The 22,333-nt window shown below is 30.9% G+C and overlaps 2 protein-coding genes across 2 annotated transcripts; both read left to right on the plus strand.

Moving 5' to 3' along the window:
* The first annotated feature begins 17,112 nt into the window (after positions 1-17,112).
* LOC139859234 (uncharacterized) lies at positions 17,113-18,069 on the plus strand. Its single transcript, XM_071848029.1, has one exon. The coding sequence runs from the start codon at positions 17,113-17,115 to the stop codon at positions 18,067-18,069; it is 957 nt and encodes a 318-aa protein (XP_071704130.1).
* Positions 18,070-18,275: 206 nt separating this feature from the next.
* On the plus strand, positions 18,276-19,691 carry LOC139859236 (uncharacterized). The gene has a single exon (XM_071848030.1). It carries the CDS (start codon positions 18,276-18,278, stop codon positions 19,689-19,691), a length of 1,416 nt encoding a protein of 471 aa, XP_071704131.1.
* The last annotated feature ends 2,642 nt before the right edge of the window (positions 19,692-22,333 follow it).

Genomic DNA, 22,333 nt, shown 5'->3' on the forward strand with positions numbered 1-22,333 from the left:
TTTTCAATTTAATGGAATACAGATAACACCAAGAGGTAGATAATTTCGGACAAAAATATTTATGAAAATATCCTCAGAAATATTGAAGATATTTTATGATGATATTTTGGAATTTCTAAGTTCGAAGGTTGATAAAGGAAAGTTTTCCGCAAAATTTTAACATGACTTTGGAGCAAGATATTCTCTAAAGATTTCATCGGATCCAGAATTACCTGGATTCTTTGAATATAGGGTTTAGTCCTTGTATTTATCCTTGGTCTCCTTCATGGTGTGCTCAATCTGATTTTCAGTACCAAATTTTCTATCGAGCGTTCCTAACACTTCCTTCTTTATCATCAACTTTTTGGCCATTAAGACCATCTACAACATGCTGCTTCGTCAGCATTTTCAAAGTTAACGAATCTGGGTCATCGGTTTTTAAACCGAGGTGGTTTCAGGAAAATTGTGTTTTTAGATGATTAAACGCTGATGGCAATATGGTGGAATATGAAAGGTTCTCCGGTAACAATAAAAGAGCACGCAAATATATCAAAGTTATAATAAGGTTGTTTCGAACGAAAAGTCGAAGTTGACTTGTTGGAGCTGTGACAAAATTGGCTAATTTGGAAAGAGATTACCCAAATTATTTTGGGTAATAATAACAGTAAAAGAATTAGCACAGCTACGTGTTAAACGATTACTCAGTTTCCGAGAGTTTTTCAGGTGCATAACTATATGCATCAATCTTTTCTTTCATAGATGAAGTACGGTTGGCTCATCCTCTCGATTGAGGTGTCTTCAAGAATCATGAAAGATTTGAACATGGATTGGAATCGTCAAGATTCAAATGAGGTTTAAGAAGAAATCAAGTGGCAAACTTGAAGAAATGTTTAGTTTCATATTTTATAATCAATATTTTAATTCATTTTAGTTGTCCAATAATGGCAGTCCTTAGTTGATAGTCCAATAATCGGTTTATATATATATATATATATATATATATATATATATATATATATATATATATATATAGAATTACCCAACGACGTATTGTATACGTATTGTCTTTGCATCAACCCAGAGACGTATTGTAAACGTATTGTCTTAGAATTAACTAAGACGTATTATGTACGTATTGTCTTAGGATTTATCAAAACGTATTGTATACTTATTGTGTTAGGATGTACCAAATATTCGAATTAATAAATACGTATCATGACCCGTATACAACTTATTGTCTCAGAATTAATCCGACGTATTGTGTACATGTGTCCCGATTTATCCGACGATATGTAAAGTACGTAAAATAAATAACAGTAAATAAAATTGCGAGAATATAAATTGTGATAATTAAATTGCGATAAATAAAATGTAACCAGTTAGCTAGGAACAGTTAGCGTGGATTCTTAACAAAATTCTTTATAATTAATTTGTTTGTTTCTAACAAATTTTATTTTGTCCAATGTTTTCTTCATTATGCCACTTGTTGGATTATGATAAGTCAAAATCCAAATATGAAATTGAATGAATATGGTTATTCTGTGGTGAACGGATACGTATATCGGTGGATGTAAGTAGGATAGTAAATGACTGTTGAATCAGATTCGCAGAATGTACCGTGTAACTGATTAATGTGAAATCTAAATATTCCTCGGGTATTACCTACCCGTTAAAATATTTTCATCATTAACAGTTTGTACAAAAGAATTTTTAATTACAATCTTTATGAAAATATACATACATATATATTTTCTTCAGATGTAATCATGGATTTAATGAGTCAATAAGATATTAAACTCATTTGATTTATTGTTAGTACTAGATTATATAATCTCTAAAACATTAGAAATTACATAATCGCCATGTCGAGCGAAGATAATCGATGTAGAACGATATGTAGAACGATGATTATACTCGAGGTACAGAATGAAATGTTGAGGCATAGATTGTTGATGGTACTGGTGCTATTATTGATGGTACTGTTGGTGCCGGTGATGTTGCTGAAGCTGGTAAATTTTGCACCATATTCTTCAAATTGATTACTCGAGCACGAAGTTCGTTGACTTCTTCTATTATTCCGGGATGTTTGTCGGTCAGAACGAGCGGATGAATAAGATTTAGAATTGTGGATAGAATATAATTGTGTCGAGCTACTCTGGAAATGAGGCTGAAAATGGTGTTTTGGATAGGTTCGCAGGTAAGTGTTTCAGGTTCTTCACCAAGAGGTGAATTTGGTTATTGGAAAGGATCGCCTTTTTCTCGTCTCCATTGATTAAGTCGACTACGAACCCATCAGATGAATTGGGGATGTCTGATTGATTGATTCATTCTGGTGACGCTGCTTTCGGAGCTGGAGTGGGACTCCATATCGGAATCCGAGGGACTTGATCTAATGGTGAGTTCCATTGCGTACGATTGAATAAAGGATTTTTCAATATGAAATGATTTCCGGATATCGGATGATATTCTAATTGCATAGAATACCTAGATATAGTACAGGAGATCCCGTAATTTCGAAGAGAATTAAGGAAACATGTCAGACAAGATTTAATGTGATGGGATATGAATTTGTCTGTACACCATTTATGCAATAATTGCAATAAGACGTGTCGAGACTGAAAATGATAGGTAGATACTTTTCGACAAATGGTGGTAAGCAACAACTTTTAACATGCAGACCAGGTTCAAGTCTAGACTCATTAATATAACCTAACAACTACTAGGTCGAAGTCCAGACTCACTAATGCATCCTAACAACTACCTGTTAGACACACTAATGCAAGACCTAGTTCGCTATGACCAACGCTCTGATACCACCTGTAAAGACCCCGACCTAATCCATCTGGATGAAGTCTTCAACATATGGTCCCATTGCGAGGTGCTGAACTCTACATGCCATGAACGACTCCATGTAGTATCTTTAAAATGAGCAAATGCACAGCAGAAGACTTAATTTGTACCTGATAATAAACATGCTTAAAAGTGTTAACCAAAAGGTTGGTGAGTTCATAGGTTTATCATAACAATCATTTCAATATATTAATAGACCACAAGATTTCATAATCATAAACAAAATACACTCGCAAGTGTATGTAAAGCATTCTAAGTGGTTGAGCACTTGGTAACCATACTTAACAATAATCAACGTTACATATTCCCTTTATTATGAAATCTCACTACACTGTACCAAGTGTAGTCACCGAAACAAAGTACTGTGCAACCGTTGAATACTGGTCGTCCAGCCCGGTTGGGGTTATCAAGCCCGATAGATCTATCAACAGGATTCGCGTTTACAATACCCATGTAAATAGTAGTTACCAAGCTACAGGGAAATATGCCAGTGGTACAACTCAACGTAGAATGTATTTTAAGTACTTATGTCTATTTCGTAAAGCATTCATAAAAGCAGCGCATGTATGACGATCGCTCCAAATCCATATGGATGAACACGTCATTCATCGATTTCATTGCGAGGTATTTGACCTCTATATGATACGTTTTGTAAACATTGCATTCTTTTGAAAAGGCACACCATAAATGAATATTTAAATCAAAGGTTTTCGACATCTGATGATTTCTACATATAGACAATCATCGTAAATAATAGTTTACAATAATACTTCCGTTGACAATGCAGTCAAAATAAGATACATGGTGATGATTTGATGAATGCAACGTTTCCTTGAAAAATATGTCATGTAAGACTCCATGCACATAGCTTGTCTAACATATAAGCAAACAGCGAAAGACTTCAAGGAAACCTGAGAATAAACATGCTAACAAGTGTCAACACAAAGGTTGGTGAGTTCATAGTTTTAGTGTTGCACATAATCTGTATATAAAGGTGGATCACAAGATTTCAGTTGTTTCATCCAGAAACGTTTATCAAAATATTCTACAAGATTGAGCACCCTAGTAACTAAACTTTAACGTTTTAATAAGTACCCCTGTTTTAACATACATGCAACCAACATGTACAATACATGCAAACTAACGTGTACTAACCTCAAATAGCATACGTCTGTTTTATAGTTCAGGCTAGGATTTCTATACCTGGAACAGACGGGGATGTCAAGCCCTATGGATCCATATATAACTACTCGCGCCCACCAGTTCTTATAACTGGCAGTTACTAGTTACCAAAGCTAAGGGATTTTCGGTTCAAACTTGGTGTAGAATTTAGTATGTACTTGTATCCATTGCGTTTAAAATAAAGTGCATGTATTCTCAGCTCAAAAATATAGATTGCAAAAGCAATTAAAAAGGGAGCAATGAAACTCACCTTAGCAGTACATAAAGTTGTTCATCGAAATGTGACCGAAACTCAGAATACCAAATAACCGTAGATCTCAACCTAGAGAACATATGTTGGTCATTAAATGTCTATCAAACTAGGTCAGGTCATAGTGTATCACAATCCTAATACTCGAGATCGATATACAATAGTTATCAAAAGTTATTTCAAAAAGTCAATCTGACTCCATACAATAGTTGAATGATCATGGCAATCGAATCATTTTAATATTTCACATAGTTTCCCAATTCTTGTAAGATTAAACTATAGTTTTTATAAGGCTTTAAAATATGATAAAACAATCAGTTTTGACAATTGTTCAACAAAACGAGACGTGTCTTATATAAGGATTTATTTACTCGGTTGGTAATATTCAAAAATTCATTTTATCTATCTCGTAAACAAGTTGTTTAAATATTAATTGCAGATTCAAAAGAAATTCCAATTAACCTCAATTATAATTCAGTTGATCATATCTTTTAATCCGTTCATCGAAACTATTCGATATCTAAATGAAAAGTTATTGATTTTTCGCCAGCTTTTCAAAAACATGTATATCATATACCTTTTACCAGTAATATATATATTTAATTTGTGATTCATTATAAACTGTTTAACGACGAAATTTAGCATACAAGCATGCTTAAATATATATACTCGAGCACTAGACATGGATACACAATTAATATATAAAAGATAAAATATGAGTGCGTACGTATCAATATTGAGATTTAATATTGTAGAAAAGTACGTAGACACAACGGAGATGATAAACACTAGGTTTGACTTGCGAACAGTACCCATGAATATTACCCATAACCTCTATAGCTATAACCCATATTTTTCTTAGCTCTATCCCGCTCGTAAAACTTGTTTTTAAATTACTCGAACGGCACTCCGTCGTAGTATTTTATGTATAATACTAATTAATAATACTAATATTAATAAGATTAATAATAATATTAATCTTAATATTAATAATAATAATAATAATAATAATAATAATAATAATAATAATAATAATAATAATAATAATAATAATAATAATATAATAAATAAATATAATGCATATGGAGTGAGGATAGATGGATAGATGAAAAGGTGTAAAAACTGAACCCAAACTTGAGCAATTTATAGAACCTTTTCTGAAAAAGTACCCCATGCGATCGCATGGGATTTGTGCTTCAAGGCCATGCGATCGTATGGCCCTCTGATCCAGCTCACAAACTTTTAACTTTTTGTTTGTCGACATAATTTTATATAATATATATAATATATTTAATTTATATAATTAATTATATATTATATTAAATTCACATGCATAGTTGACTTGTAATTTTCGTTCCGATGACTCGTACGTTGTCACTCGACTTATGTTCCGGTTCCGGTTTCTCGAACGCATTTTCGTACGCTTAGAAAACTCGCAATTTACGTTTTGTGACTCGTACCTTTGTCAAAATATAGTCTTAAATTATCAATAAACTATATCATTCAAAGTGTATCTTAAACTTTCGAGTGTTTTGGTCATTTACTTCTATAAATCATTGTCTCGCTATTTGTTGATATATATATAATAACAAATCGTTTTATGACCAAGTTAATATATATTTTCAACATTCATAAACACGTTTTAAATATACGTCGCAAGTTATTCATACAATTAATATTCCAACTTATCATATATATTCAAATAAATATTTAAACCAATAAATTTAATGTATGGTATTAAACAATTAAAACTTTGTTACATTTTCAAGTTATAGTATATATATGTATCTATTTACATATAATGGTTTGCGAATCATTGAGAACAACCGAAGGGTACTTGAATAGTTCAAAAATTTTGAGATTCGGTTTTACAGACTTTGCTTTTCGTGTCGAAAACATTAAATCATTTAAAGATAAAGTTTAAATTTGGTCAGAAATTTCCGGGTCATCACAGTACCTACCCGTTAAAAAAATTTCGTCCTGAAATTTAAGTGAGGTCGTCATGGCTAACAATAGAAATGTTTTCATGACGAATATGAGTTGATAAATAGAATTTTATCACCGTTGAATTATATGGATAAAACAATCCGATTTCTCGAAGCGTATGAGAGAAGTTATCGTAAAAGAGTGAAATGAAAGAATAGAGATTCGTCTTAGCTTTTGACGTATTTACGATTGATTTCCGGAATTTAAGGAATAGAAAATCTTCATAATCTAAATAAGATTTGATTCTTCGAAATTTGCGGAAATTAGGATTTTCTTTGATTAAATGCGTAATCTGCCTCGATTGCTATGTCTGATATTTCGCTATAAATTGACCTCTTCCGTTTCATTTATTTTCACCACTCCTATAATCTTCTTTCTTATTTCATACATCCCAATAGATTGTGAAAATGCTTAATCCAGTTCTGATTCTTGATATTTTCCTGGCTATCGTATCCTTCATTCTTCTTTTTCATCTGCCACCAGAGGAAGTTATTTTCTTCTACTATTACCTTGGGGTTATAGTGTTTTTCATTCTCCCGTGTCTTTATATTGCTATACGCATTGATATACACGGTTTGTAATTTCGGGGTTGTTATCGGGCTTTATGTTCTCCATTATATTTCAGAACTTCATGCTTTCGTTTTCTCTTCCCGACCTTAAGTCAAGCGGATAATGGTCCAGAATTCATAGGTATGAAGTTTCAGATGAACATAATTAATGTTCTAAGAAAGAAATGGTAATAGCACAATCTGACTTGTCAAATTACCAGAATACCTCGAAAAAGACCGAATCATTAAGAAAATATTTTCTTGATATTTTTAGAGATTATATAGAATGAAAGAGTTATGTAACATGGTTCATGATGAGGGTATGATCTGTGAACCTTTATCATGTTCCATTAGAAACTCATCATGACTTACTGTAATATAATCACGTTGATCAAGTGTCATTATATTATACTAACTCATGCTTCAATTCCCAACATTACTTCAAAACATTTATATTTTAAACTTGAAAGTTTCAGAATTTAGAAACTAAAATAGTTTCTTTTATGGTGTAACACAGATATCATAAGGAGAAAATTGATTTCCGATAAGAATGATTATGGAATTATCTCCAGAAATATGGAGGATATTTATAATAAAAGATACGATGATATCTTAGAATTTCTAATATCAGAGGATGATGAAGAATATTGTTCGCAAGGGTTTAGATTCGAAAGCAAGGTATTCGTTAATGGCTTCAGCAGATACTGAATCATTTGGATTCTCTGAAGACAGATTTTGTCCTTGTGATTTATCCACAGCCTCTTTCATACTTTGCTCAATCCGTTTTCCAGTTCCAAACTTTCTCTTTTTTCTGAGCTTTGCCAGCACACTATCCTTTATCATCAAACTTTTTACTGTTAAGGTCGTTTACAGTTTTTGCTGCTTCATCAGCATTTTTTAAGATTTCGAGAACTAGTTCGTAGTTTAAGGTGTTTTTCAGAAAATTCACATTCGAAATCTGTAGGTCTAGAAGATAGATGTTATCTATATATAACTGTTGTCGTAGAAAATGCTGCGAGATTCAAAATACTGATTGCTAATTCCCGGTGGTTGGTATGGCAATTGTTGTTACTAGTTGTATATGAGTACTTGATAGAGTTTTAATGAATAATTATTGTGATTTTTCGAAGAAACTTAGGTCACAGATTAATGAAGTTGCTGGTAAATTTACTGCTAATGTGGTGGGACATGAAAGGTTCCCTTGTAACAAGAACGTATATGTCAAGGTTACAATAAGGTTAATCTGAAAAGTCAAAATTGACTGGTTGGAAGTGGGGTAAAACTGGATACTTTGAAAAAAAAAATTGCAAGGTTATTTTCGGTAAAAACAACGCTAAAGGATCTTGCACAGTTTTGAAGTCAAAGTATAGCTTTGAAAGATGTAGAGATCTAAGAATGATTTCACCGGTTCAGAGTTATGACTTGGATTCTGATCCGTCAATATCAGAATATGTAATTGAATTTGTATGAAAACGATTGTATATCGTTGTGAAGATAGTGAGTATAGTTAATGATTTTTGAATCAAAATTGAAGAATGTACAGTGTAACATATTAATTGCGAACTTAAATATTTCCCGGGTATTACCTACCCGTTAAAGACACAATTAATACTTTGTACAAAAGAATTTTTTTATTACTGTCTTTATGAAAATATATTTATGTATATTTTCTTCAGATGTAATACAGATTTAATGAGTTAGTATCATATTAAGCTCATTTGATTTTTGGCTTGGATGAATAATCTCTAAAACATTAGAGATTACATAATCTTCGCGGAGTATTTCACTAATGAAATCAATACTTAATTATTTATTCTTATTGATATTCCTCGGTGAAGGATGTTGATGCTTGTGGAATTCTTGCGAACTTTGCAAGGCACATATAATGTTTTCTGGAAAGTTTCGAGTATATCGAAAATGAAAATGTATAATCAATTATGTAATTGAATAATACACTTGGTTTATTATGAAATGGGATTCATTAAGTTGAAACAGAGATCATAGTTAACAATGGTTAAGTTGTTAAGGAAGGATGTACATCATTGCATATTAGTAATATGAAATAACCGAGTAGTACCTACCAGTTAAGATTCACACGTAATAGCTTAGTACGAAAAGATTTATTTTGATTTAAAAATTCATATATATTAAATATACATAAAATTTCTTCAGGGGAAATGAGTTAATACTTCATCGGTTATTGTTGCTGGTATTTCTTGGTAACTACGGTGCGTATGATGTTGATGCTCGTGGAACAGATTGTGAAGTTGAGGTTTGCGATGCGGATGTTGTTGGTGGTGGTAATGGTACTGTTGGTGTTGTTGTCGGTGGTACTGTTGATGCCGGTGATGCTGCTGGTGCTTGTAACCTTTGCAATATATTCTCCAAAGCTACTACCCGAGTGTGAAGCTCGTTGATTTCTTCTACTACACCGGGATGATTGGCGGTTCGAACGAGCGGATGAATAAGATCCAGAATTTGAGAGAGTATATGATCATGACGAGATATTCTGGAGATGAGAGAAAAAATGGTATTACGAACAGGTTCGCCGGTAAGTGCTTCAGGTTCTTCGCCAAGAGGGCAATGTGGTGGATGGAATGGATCACCTTCTTCTTGTCTCCAATAATTAAGTAGACTACGAACCCATCCCCAATTCATCCAGAATAGATGATGGCTAATTGGTTGATCCATTCCGGTTACACTGTCTTCGGAATTCAGGTGAATATCCATATCGGAATAGCTGTCGGAGTTTAAGGAATTTGAACTAGATACGAGATTCATCTTACACGATTAGATAAAGGATTTTTGGTATGAAATGATTTTTAGGTATCGGATGATATTCTAATTACATAGAATACCAATATATAGTACAAGGGATCCCGCAAATTACAGAGAAATTTTCAAAAGCTGTCAGGTAAAGTTGACAGTAACAGATATGCTAAGATATGAAATTTGGTCTATACACTATCTATGCAATCAATGCAATAAGACGCGTTTAGACTTAAGATGATAGACATGTAATTTCCGATAAGAAATGATAAGCAAAACTTTTGACATGCAGACACAGTCGAAGTCCAGACTTACTAATGTATCCTAACAATTTCAGTTAGACACACTCATGCAAGACCTGGTTCAGTAGGACCAATGCTCTGATACCAACTTTGACGATCGTTCCAAATCCATATGGACGAACACGTCATTCATCGATTTCATTGCAAGGTATTTGACCTCTATATGATACGTTTTGTAAACATTGCATTCTTTTGAAAAGGCACACCATAAATGAATATTTAAATCAAAGGTTTTCGACATCTGATGATTTCTACATATAGACAATCATCGTAAATAATAGTTTACAATAATACTTCCGTTGACAATGCAGTCAAAATAAGATACATGGTGATGATTTGATGAATGCAACGTTTCCATGAAAAATATGTCATGTAAGACTCCATGCACATAGCTTGTCTAATATATAAGCAAACAGCGGAAGACTTCAAGAAAACCTGAGAATAAACATGCTAACAAGTGTCAACACAAAGGTTGGTGAGTTCATAGTTTTAGTGTTGCACATAATCTGTATATAAAGGTGGATCACAAGATTTCAGTTGTTTCATCCAGAAACGTTTATCAAAATATTCTACAAGATTGAACACCCTGGTAACTAAACTTTAACGTTTTAATAAGTACCCCTGTTTTAACATACATGCAACCAACATGTACAATACACGCAAACTAACGTGTACTAACCTCAAATAGCATATGTCTGTTTTATAGTTCAGGCTAGGATTTCTATACCTGGAACAGACGGGGATGTCAAGCCGTATGGATCCATATATAACTACTCGCGCCCACCAGTTCTTATAACTGGCAGTTACTAGTTACCAAAGCTAAGGGATTTTTGGTTCAAACTCGGTGTAGAATTTAGTATGTACTTGTATCCATTGCGTTTAAAATAAAGTGCATGTATTCTCAGCCCAAAAATATAGATTGCAAAAGCAATTAAAAAGGGAGCAATGAAACTCACCTTAGCAGTACATAAAGTTTTTCATCGAAATGTGACCGAAACTCGGAATACCAAATAACCGTAGATCTCAACCTAGAGAACATATATTGGTCATTAAATGTCTATCAAGCTAGGTCAGGTCATAGTGTATCACAATCCTAATACTCGAGATCGATATACAATAGTAATCAAAAGTTATTTCAAAAAGTCAATCTGACTCCATACAATAGTTGAATGATCATGGCAATCGAATCATTTTAATATTTCACATAGTTTCCCAATTCTTGTAAGATTAAACTATAGTTTTTATAAGGCTTTAAAATATGATAAAACAATCAGTTTTAACAATTGTTCAACAAAACGAGACGTGTCTTATATAAGGATTTATTTACTTGGTTGGTAATATTCAAAAATTCATTTTATCTATCTCGTAAATAAGTTGTTTAAATATTAATTGCAGATTCAAAAGCAATTCTAAGTAACGTCAATTATAATTCAGTTGATCATATCTTTTAATCCGTTCATCGAAACTATTCGATATCTAAATGAAAAGTTATTGATTTTTCGCCAGCTTTCCAAAAACATGTATATCATATACCTTTTACCAGTAATATATATATTTAATTTGTGATTCATTATAAACTGTTTAACGATGAAATTTAGCATACAAGCATGCTTAAATATATATACTCGAGCACTAGACATGGATACACAATTAATATATAAAAGATAAAATATGAGTGCTTACGTATCAATATTGAGATTTAATATTGTAGAAAAGTACGTAGACACAATGGAGATGATAAACACTAGGTTTGACTTGCGAACAGTACCCATGAATATTACCCATAACCTCCATAGCTATAACCCATATTTTTCTTAGCTCTATCCAGCTCGTAAAACTTGTTTTTAAATTACTCGAACGGCAATCCGCCGTAGTATTTTATGTATAATACTAATTAATAATACTAATATTAATAAGATTAATAATAATATTAATCTTAATATTAATAATAATAATAATAATAATAATAATAAAAATAATAATAATAGTAATAATAATAATAATAATATAATAAATAAATATAATGCATACGGAGTGAGGATAGATGGATAGATGAAAAGGTGTAAAAACTGAACCCAAACTCGAGCAATTTATAGAACCTTTTCAGAAAAAGTACCCCATGCGATCACATGGGATTTGTGCTTCAAGGCCATGCGATCGCATGACCCTCTGATCCAGCTCACAAACTTTTAACTTTTTGTTTGTCGACATAATTTTATATAATATAGATAATATATTTAATTTATATAATTAATTATATATTATATTAAATTCACATGCATAGTTGACTTGTAATTTTTGTTCCGATGACTCGTACGTTGTCACTCGACTTATGTTCCGGTTCCGGTTTCTCGAACGCATTTTAGTACGCTTAGAAAACTCGCAATTTACGTTTTGTGACTCGTACCTTTGTCAAAATATAGTCTTAAATTATCAATAAACTATATCATTCAAAGTGTATCTTAAACTTTCGAGTGTTTTGGTCATTTACTTCTATAAATCATTGTTTCGCTATTTGTTGATATATATATAATAACAAATCGTTTTATGACCAAGTTAATATATATTTTCAACATTCATAAACACGTTTTAAATATACGTCGCAAGTTATTCATACAATTAATATTCCAACTTTTCATATATATTCAAATAAATATTTAAACCAATAAGTTTAATGTATGGTATTAAACAATTAAAACTTTGTTACATTTTCAAGTTATAGTATATATATGTATCTATTTATATATAATGGTTTGCGAATCGTTGAGAACAACCGAAGGGTACTTGAATGGTTCAAAAATTTTGAGATTCGGTTTTACAGACTTTGCTTATCGTGTCGAAAACATTAAATTATTTAAAGATAACGTTTAAATTTGGTCAGAAATTTCCGGGTCATCACAGCATGTATTCTCAGCACAAAAATATTTATTGCAAAAGCAATTAAAAAGGGAGCAAATGAAACTCACCATACTGTATTTTGTAGTAAAAATACATATGACGACATTAAACAAGTGTAGGTTTGGTCTCGGATTCACGAACCTATATCATTTATATATATTAAAACATTTAATAATAATCAAATAAGTTTATATATTGATATTAGTAATATACTTGTTATTTTAGTATGTCATATGTATTAAATATAGTTTACGTAACTAATTATTATTTGGTACAATAATATTAATAATAATAAATAAAAAGTTGTGTTATCTTATAATAATAATAATAGTAGTAATAATAATGTTAAAAATATTAATAATAATAATAATAATAATAATAATAATAATAATAATAATAATAATAATATTGTTAATAAAAATAGTAATGATAATAAAAATAATGATATTTATAATGATAATAGTAGTTTTTAAATAAAGTGATAAGTTTAATAATATCGATAATGAAAATAATAATTTTTATAAATATACCTAATACTTAATAATATTAATAATAAATATGGTAATAATAATAATAGGATAATAATAATAATAATAAAAATAATACTAAGAATACTACCTTAAGTGTGTAACTTCCATGGTTAACAAAAATATAGTGTTGCTGCCCAGACTCGAACCCATGACCTCTCGTTTAACAAACACACAAACACCCCTAACCACTGCTCCATTGTATTATTTCTAATTTTATTAAAAATTTTAGTTTCTTTTAACTTGATTTCTGTTTTTATCTTTATCCCTAACATTACTACAATCATCATCTCATTAACATCATAACAATTATCATTCATCATCATCAGAATAACACATCACCGACGCCATCATTATCATCGTTATAACCTCATCATTCTTATCATACCAACATCAAACTCGCATCATCATCATTTATCACATAAAATCATAACCCATTTATCATTTTATCATTATTATAATCATCTTAATACATCATCATCATCCAGTGTTATCACCAACACATCATACAATCATCATGATTTCATTATAATCGTAACAGTATGATCTTCTTTGTTCGCGTTAATCCTAATAGAAATATATATAGTTACGGGTTCCTTATTAATTGATTTTGATCCTTGCTCAACAATCATAAACATAGAGGCCTAAAGAAATTGGATTATCTTGGCCCAATAATACAAGTAAATACACGGCCCAACAATTAAATTAACCTCTACCCATATTCACTTTCTTGCAACCCTTTTTAACGAAACAAATATATATCGTGTAACCAGTTGGATCCCATCGAAAACCATTCTTCATACATCATATATCATCTTTTATTAGCAAGTGGATGTTATTAGTATTACTTTTGTCTGCCATAAATCTTGTAGCTAGTCCCACTTGTGCATTAGAAAGTGATGTATAATATTATATGTATTATGGTTGACAACCTTTAAAAAGTGCACTAAAACCACCCATTTCACTTAGTTAAAATTCGTGACAGATGAAGAACTAGTTATCAACAACAGCGACTGTTTATTCGAGGTTGTTCGTAGCTTGGTTTCGGGAAGCAGGTAATAGAAAAACAATCAAGTAAAAGCAATAGCGGTGATGGTTGTTCCGACTGAAACAGGAAGAATGAGGTGGTAGGGTGATGGAAGTGGTGATGAAGAAGGTGGTGTGGTTGTATCTGAAATAGAAGACAGGAATATAGATGGAACATAGGTGATGTGTGTGTGTGATTGTGACTCGATAAACCGAAGAGAAAAGCGAGGTGGTTAGTGGTCGTTTACAAGAGTGGTTATTATGGTTTTCAATGGGGTTTGTTCGTGATTGAAACAGAAATAGTTATGGATACAGCAACAGGTAATGTTTGAACTATTTAAGAAGTATAAACGGGTACAAACAATAAGTATTTGGTGGTGTTGAATTCTAGGAATAAAAGCGAGCAACAGAAAAACGTGAAGTAATTAACGAGTGGGTTGCAGGTTGTACGAGGTGGTTTGAGTGTGTGATGGTTCATGGTGGTTGCTATGGTAACGGAAGGTGAGTTGAGGTCGAGGATGGGGATGAAGAAAATGGTGATTGGTTTGAGTTTAAACATATGGTGGTGATTACTTTGGTTGAAGATGGTTTGAAGTGAACCGAAAATAGAATTAGGATAGTTCAAAGTAGATGAACACTAGTAGTCGAGCAGGTGATTGAAGAGTTTGATATTGGTGGTTCATGTAAGGAACAAGAAGAGAGAAATGGTGTTCTAATCCATTCTTAGTATATCATGTTATGTATATGTATCTTGTATATATTAGAGATAGATATAGATGATGGTGATATGCAGCAGAAAACAAAACTTTGGAACAGTAACTCAAACATTTTAATCAATTAAATACAGTTGTTGAATGATTGAGATAGAAAGTAAATTCACGGGTAGAATAGAAAGGGAAGAAAAGAAGAAAGCAGACAAAGATATAAATATCCGATTATCTATAATTATTATCTATTATATATGATATGGTATATTAATATCAATAATAATAATTATAATTACATTAATAATAATGATAATAATATTAATAATATTAATATAATAATTATACAATAAATTATAAATATTTTCATAAAATAGATTTTATAAATTTTTACAAACAATATTTATAAATTACAATATACATATAATAATTGTGTATAGATATTATATATAGTATAATATATACATTGATCTACAATTGTTTATATATAATTATTCGTTTATTAATTTCGTATTTTAACTTGTTTAATATCAATCGAAACATCAAACGAGTATATTACAATTATTTAATATTTATTTTTAATATACTTTTATTTATATATAGATATGTTTTTAAATACTAAATATTATAATATCATATTTCATGACAACAACGTTTAATATTTCAAATTATACCTCCAATTCTTATTTATACATATACACACATATCTATTTACAAATAGTTGTTCGTGAATCGTCGAACACAGTCGAAGGTCAATTGAATATATGAATTAGTTCAAAATTTTTAAGATTCAACATAGCAGACTTTGCTTTTCGTGTAGAAAATATTAAATCGTATCGAGAGTTTGGTTTAAAATTAGTCGAAATTTTTCGGGTCGTGACAGTAATCTTTTACTTCCTCATAAGGAAGCTTGCCTTCATCCATAAACGTTCTTAACTTGCGCTTGAATCTCGTAAACGCTGTGTTGCATTTTTGAAGGGTTGTTTTTCGTGCAAAATCGTCTTCAATATTATGAAGGTCATGTATAACTTAAACTAATGTAAGTGTAGAATGTTGTAACATATATAAATAAAAAGTAATTAAACAAAATCTTAGATTTTAATACCTTTATTTTCAATCATAAATTTTGTTTCTGATCAGGAGACACATGCTTCCAATCCTTTACAAGAAAATCACAAGTGCTCCTAGTTAAAACGCCAATGTTGCTCGAAAAAATAGCTTGATTTTTTTCAATAGCTTGGCCAAACTCGTCAAATTCAATCTTCAACTGAACAACTGACTTCTTTTTCAGTTTGTTTACACTTCATTTTTTATTTTTTTGTTGCATCTGTACACAAAATGCAATAGAAAAGATACACATCTAAGCGCATGCATATACAAATTAAGATCATAGTACAACAAACACATGCTTATACACCTTAATATCATTTCAAACACATGCAGTCTTATTATTGTGTTATGAATAATACAGCAAACATATCACACATACACAATATGCAATAACAAGGAAATTGACCAAACTCATAACCAAACCCATTTCAAAGTCTAATTACGAGACAATAATATTCATGTTTTTTTCTGAACAAAAAAAGTAATAAATTTAGATTATCAAATATACAAAATTAATTATTAATTATAATTACTGATAGGAACTAACCTTAGAAATAAACTCTCTTGAAATACGTTGCTTCGTATAAGCCATGGTAGCAAAGTAGAATCGTGCAGAGACCGAATCTAAAATAGAACAGGAATCGAATTGGGTATCGAACAATTAGGGTTTACAGATTCAATTGATTTGGGTTACTTCGCGGTTTTTTTAGAACACGGATAGATAACAAAAGAGAAATGATAAAGAGGTAATGGGATTATGATCGATAAAACTTAATTGATTTTGATTTGGGGTTTTTTTTTACAGTAGACCATACGTGAAGTTTATATAGAAAATAAATGTAAAGTTGTCAGGTTAACACAATTGCTTAGATGGTTAGGATGTTGCTTGGTAGAGAGGAGGTCGTGGGTTCTAGTCCCTTTTCCAACTTTTTACATTCTTTATTATTAATAATGTATTAACTTTTTCAATGTTGCTTGTAGATGGATCGAAATACTTGGATGTACGAGATAGGTCGCGCTACCTCTGAGTTTATTGATAGTATTGATGAATTTATTTCAATTGCCGAGACTGATCAACTAGAAAAAGGAAACACCACAATTAGTTGTCCTTGTAAGAAATGCAAAAATGCACGGTGGTATACTGATTCAACCGATATCAAAAATCATCTAATTGCACACGGATTTATGAGAGGGTACACATGTTGGTCTTTTCATGGTGAGTCATTAGCTGACCTTAACCCCTCTATTTCGGATAACAATACCGATAATGAAGAAGATTCATACAATAGTGACAATAATGTTAATTTTGATGACATGTTTGACGATTTGGATATGGAGGATAATGTTGCTGATAAGTATCATGACAGATTACAACAACTATTTGTTGACGCTGAAAAACCTTTATATACCGGTTGTATGAATTTTACAAAACTTTCCGCAGTTATACAACTGGTTAACTTAAAATCAAACAATGGTTGGAGCGACACAAGTTTCACTAGCCTGTTAGAGTTGTTGAACAAAATACTACCAGAAGGTAATGAGTTGCTGGTTTCAACATACCAAGCAAAGAAATTAATGTGCCCAATGGGATTGGAAATACATAGAATACATGCTTGTCCAAATGATTGTATGTTATACAGGAATGAAGACAAAGACCTTCATCAATGTAAGGTATGTGGTACATCTAGGTATAAACGTGGAAAAGCAACTGATAATGTTGATAGTGATGTGTCGAAAAATGGACCTCCTGCAAAATTATTGTGGTACGTGCCTATCATACCAAGATTAAAGAGATTATTTGCGAATGCGAAAGATGCAAAATTATTACGTTGGCATGCTGAAGATCATAAAAATGATGGAAAAATGCGACAGATTCACTTCAATGGAAAAATATTGATAAAGATTTTGGAGAATTTGGGGATGAGATACGTAATATAAGGTTCGGACTCAGTTCAGATGGAATTAATCCTTTCGGAGATTTGAGTAGCTGTCACAGCACGTGGCCTGTTCTTCTATGCATTTATAACCTACCACCTTGGCTATATATGAAAAGAAAATACATAATGATGTCTCTTTTGATTCAAGGCCCAAAGCAACATGGAAACAACATTGATGTTTATTTTTAACCATTAGTTGATGACATGATGGAATTATGGAGTACCGGAATACACATTTATGATGCATACAAGAAAGAATACTTCCAACTATGGGCAATGCTTTTTTGCACCATTAATGATTTTCCTGCTTATGGTAATTTGTCTGCATATAGTATGAAGGGGAAAAAGGCATGTCCTATTTGTGAGGAAAATACTCACTCGATATGGCTCACAAATTGTAAGAAACTAGCATTTATGGGGCATCGGAGAGAGCTTGCTAAGAATCACCCGTATTGTAAAAATTCGGATTTATTTGATGGTACTATAGAGGATAGAAAACTACCACCACCATTGGATGAAGAAACTACACTTTCCAAAGCTGCTAATATAAATGTTGTGTTGGGAAAGAAAGGTTTTGGTCCTCCTAAAGGTATTTGGAAGAAAAAGTCTATTTTTTGGAAATTACCCTACTGGAAGCATTTACGAGTCCGACATTGTCTTGATGTTATGCATATTGAGAAAAATGTTTGTGAAAGTTTGATAGGGTTACTGTTAAACATTCCTGGAAAAACAAAAGATGGAATTAAAGTTAGAAGGGACATGGAATTAATGAATATCAAACTAGAGCTACAACCTGAAGATATTGATGGAAGGTCCACCAAGTTTCTTCCTCCGGCCTGTTATACTATGTTGAAGGTCGAGAAAACTAAATTCTGTCAATGTTTACATGGTATTAAGGTTCCATCTGCTAACATTAGGAAGTTGGTTTCGATGAAAGATTTGAAGTTACTTGGTATGAAGTCACATGATTGTCATGTACTAATGACTCAGATGATTCCTATCGCAATTCGTGGAATTCTACCCAACCGTATTCGACACACAATAACAAAACTATGCTTATTTTTCAATATAATTCATTCAAAGGTAATTGATCCTGATGTGCTGGATGAATATCAAAGAGATATCATACTTACTCTTTGCAAACTCGAGATGTACTTTCCACCTTCTTTCTTTGATGTCATGGTTCACTTGGTATCTCATATTGTAGGAGAAATAAAGGCATGTGGTCCAGTTTTCTTACGGTATATGTATCCATTTGAAAGATATATGGGTATCTTAAAAGGTTATGTAAGGAACCTTAATCGACCAGAAGGCAGTATCGTTGAAGGATATGCATCCGAAGAGGTGATCGAATTCTGTACAAACTATATGGATGAGTTTAAAAGTGTCTGGATTCCACAAAGTCGTCATGAAGGAAGACTTTCAGGTCAAGGGACACTTGGGTGCAAGTCGGGCAATTCAAATGTTGCCGATTATCAAGAGGTACATTTTAATGTCTTACAACACACTACATCTATTGATCTGTACATACAAGAACACATGTCGTTGTTGAGACAACAAAACCGTAAAAGAGTGCAAAATGGTTGGCAAAACAACATAAAAAAACTTTTTCAGAATGGTTGAAAGACAAAGTTAGGAGGACACTTCCAAATATTGATAAAACGGTCGAAGCTTTGGGATTCGCCCCTAAACATGTGTTCCAATATCAAGGATATGACATCAATGGGTATTGATAAGGCTAAAAAGGAACATATATTTCATAGCAATATCCCTTCTAAATAATAGGTTTTCATATGTAATTGTATTATATTTTCATTGTAATTGTTTAAATAAATAAGTGCGAAGACAAAAGCCGAAAACGAAGATTTGAAGACACAAACGTCCAAAAAGCTCAAATGTACAAGATACAATTCAAAAGGTTCAATTTATTGATGAGAAACGTCTAAAAATGACAAGATTACAAGTTACAAAACGCAAAGTACAAGATATTAAATTATACGAAAGGACGTTCGAAAATCCGGAACCGGTACCCGAGCCAACTATCAACGCTCGACGCAACGGAGCTGAAAGTACAAGTCAACTATGCACAAGAATATAATATAATATTTAAATAATTCATAATAAGAATAATAATAAATAATAAAAAGTTGTTAATTGAGCATAGTTAAGGGGTCATAAGTGAAAATTTCAATTCAATATTTGCCTATAAAAGGCAATTCATTTGATCGATTTATGGACACCTTTTCTTCTTTCTTTCTCTTTACATGTAATATATATATTTATAATTTTAATTTTAATTTTAGTTTAAGTTTAATAATAATTGGGTTATTGTAAGGAATGTTTTACGGGTTTTAAAGTCGAAACTCTGTCCGTGTAACGCTACACGATTAATAATCACTGTAAGTTATGTTCTTCCTTTTTAAATTAATGTCTCGTAACTAAGTTATTATTATGCTTATTTAAGCCGAAGTAATCGTGATGTTTGACTAAATATTAAGACGGGGTTATTGGATTTTGTACCATAATTAAGGTTTGGGCAAAAGACCGACACTTGTGGAAATTGAACTATTGACTATTAATAGATGGGGGGTATTGTCTAATTGAGTGACAACTCATTGGAGTCTGTCGAACCTATCTTCAAATTAATTATCCTAATAATTAATAATGATTATGGTTGTCCTATTTAGTGACGTTCATATGAAATCTATTATAATCATTTAATTAATTATTCGGGTTGGGTAATTGATTATTCAAACTGATCAAGTGGGTAAATTAATATTCATATCTAATCAAAACAGGGGTGGATTACATACAGTGATAACTGGTGTAATTGTTGACAGAAGTGATAACTGCGTCACAGTTTAAATCCTTAATTAGTTGGAATATTTGACTTCGGGTATAAGGGTAATTTGACGAGGACACTCGCACTTTATATTTATGACCGATGGACTATTATGGACAAAAACCAGATAGGTATCAAATAAACCATGACAAAGGACAATTAACCCGAGTAATAATTAATTAAAATCAAAACGTTAAACATCATGATTACGGAAGTTTAAATAAGCATAATCCTTTTATTTCATATTCTATCGCAATTTTATTTATTGTTATTTTATTTATTGTCATTTATATATTTTACGCACTTTAATTATTGTCATTTATCTTTACGCTTAAAAATATAAAATCGACAAACCGGTCATTAAACGGTAAAAACCCCCCTTTTATAATAATATTACTACTTATATATATATATATATATATATATATATATATATATATATATATATATATATATATATATATATATATATATATATATATATATATATATATATATATATATAAATATAGTTTTATAAAAATATAGTACGTAATCACTAGCTCCCTGTGGAACGAACCGGACTTACTAAAAACTACACTACTCTACGATTAGGTACACTGCCTATAGTGTTGTAGCAAGGTTTAGGTATATCCCATCCGTAAATTAATAAAACTTGTGTCATATTTTGTAGTATTTTGTATTAAAAATAATACTATTTCGTACCCTCACGCTACATCATCAAGTTTTTGGCGCCGCTGCCGGGGAGCGCTAAAACGCTATATTTTTAATTTATATATGTAAAAATATAGTTATAAAAAAAGTAATTTCGGGGATACTTTTTGTGTTTTCACGGGGTATTTAAGTTATTTTTTTTTTTAAATTTTGATTGATTAAAGATATATTAATTTAAATATAATAATTTAATAAATATAATAATATAATAATATTGAAATAAAATATAATAATATAATAATATTTTATAATCAAATTTGATACGTAAAAGTTTTAAAAGTTTTAAAAAGTCGTATTTATTATATATTTCAGGGATATATTATGTAACTTGCAATTAATAATTTCTATCATGTCGCTTTCATGTGAATAGTAAATTAATTAATTTCTTTTCATTTACTATTCATGAATAGTAAATGAGTTAAAAAAAGTTTTGAAAAAAAATAATAATAATAATAAAATTATTAATTCCTTTAAAAAAAATTGTATAAAAAAAATTGTTTTTTTAAGTAAAAAAAATTCGTTTTAAAAAAAAAATTGTAAAAAAAATCGTTTTTTTTAAAGAAAAATTTTTTAAAAAAAAAAGTTTAAAAAAAAATATATATTTAAAAAAATTTTAAAAAAAATTTTAAAATCCTTAAAAAACGAAATATAAAAAAAAATTAAAAAAAATGTTTTTTTTATTACCTTTAGATTTTTAGACTCTAGTTAC

The sequence above is a fragment of the Rutidosis leptorrhynchoides genome, chromosome 7, assembly GCF_046630445.1.
Source record: "Rutidosis leptorrhynchoides isolate AG116_Rl617_1_P2 chromosome 7, CSIRO_AGI_Rlap_v1, whole genome shotgun sequence".
Lineage (NCBI taxonomy): Eukaryota > Viridiplantae > Streptophyta > Magnoliopsida > Asterales > Asteraceae > Rutidosis > Rutidosis leptorrhynchoides.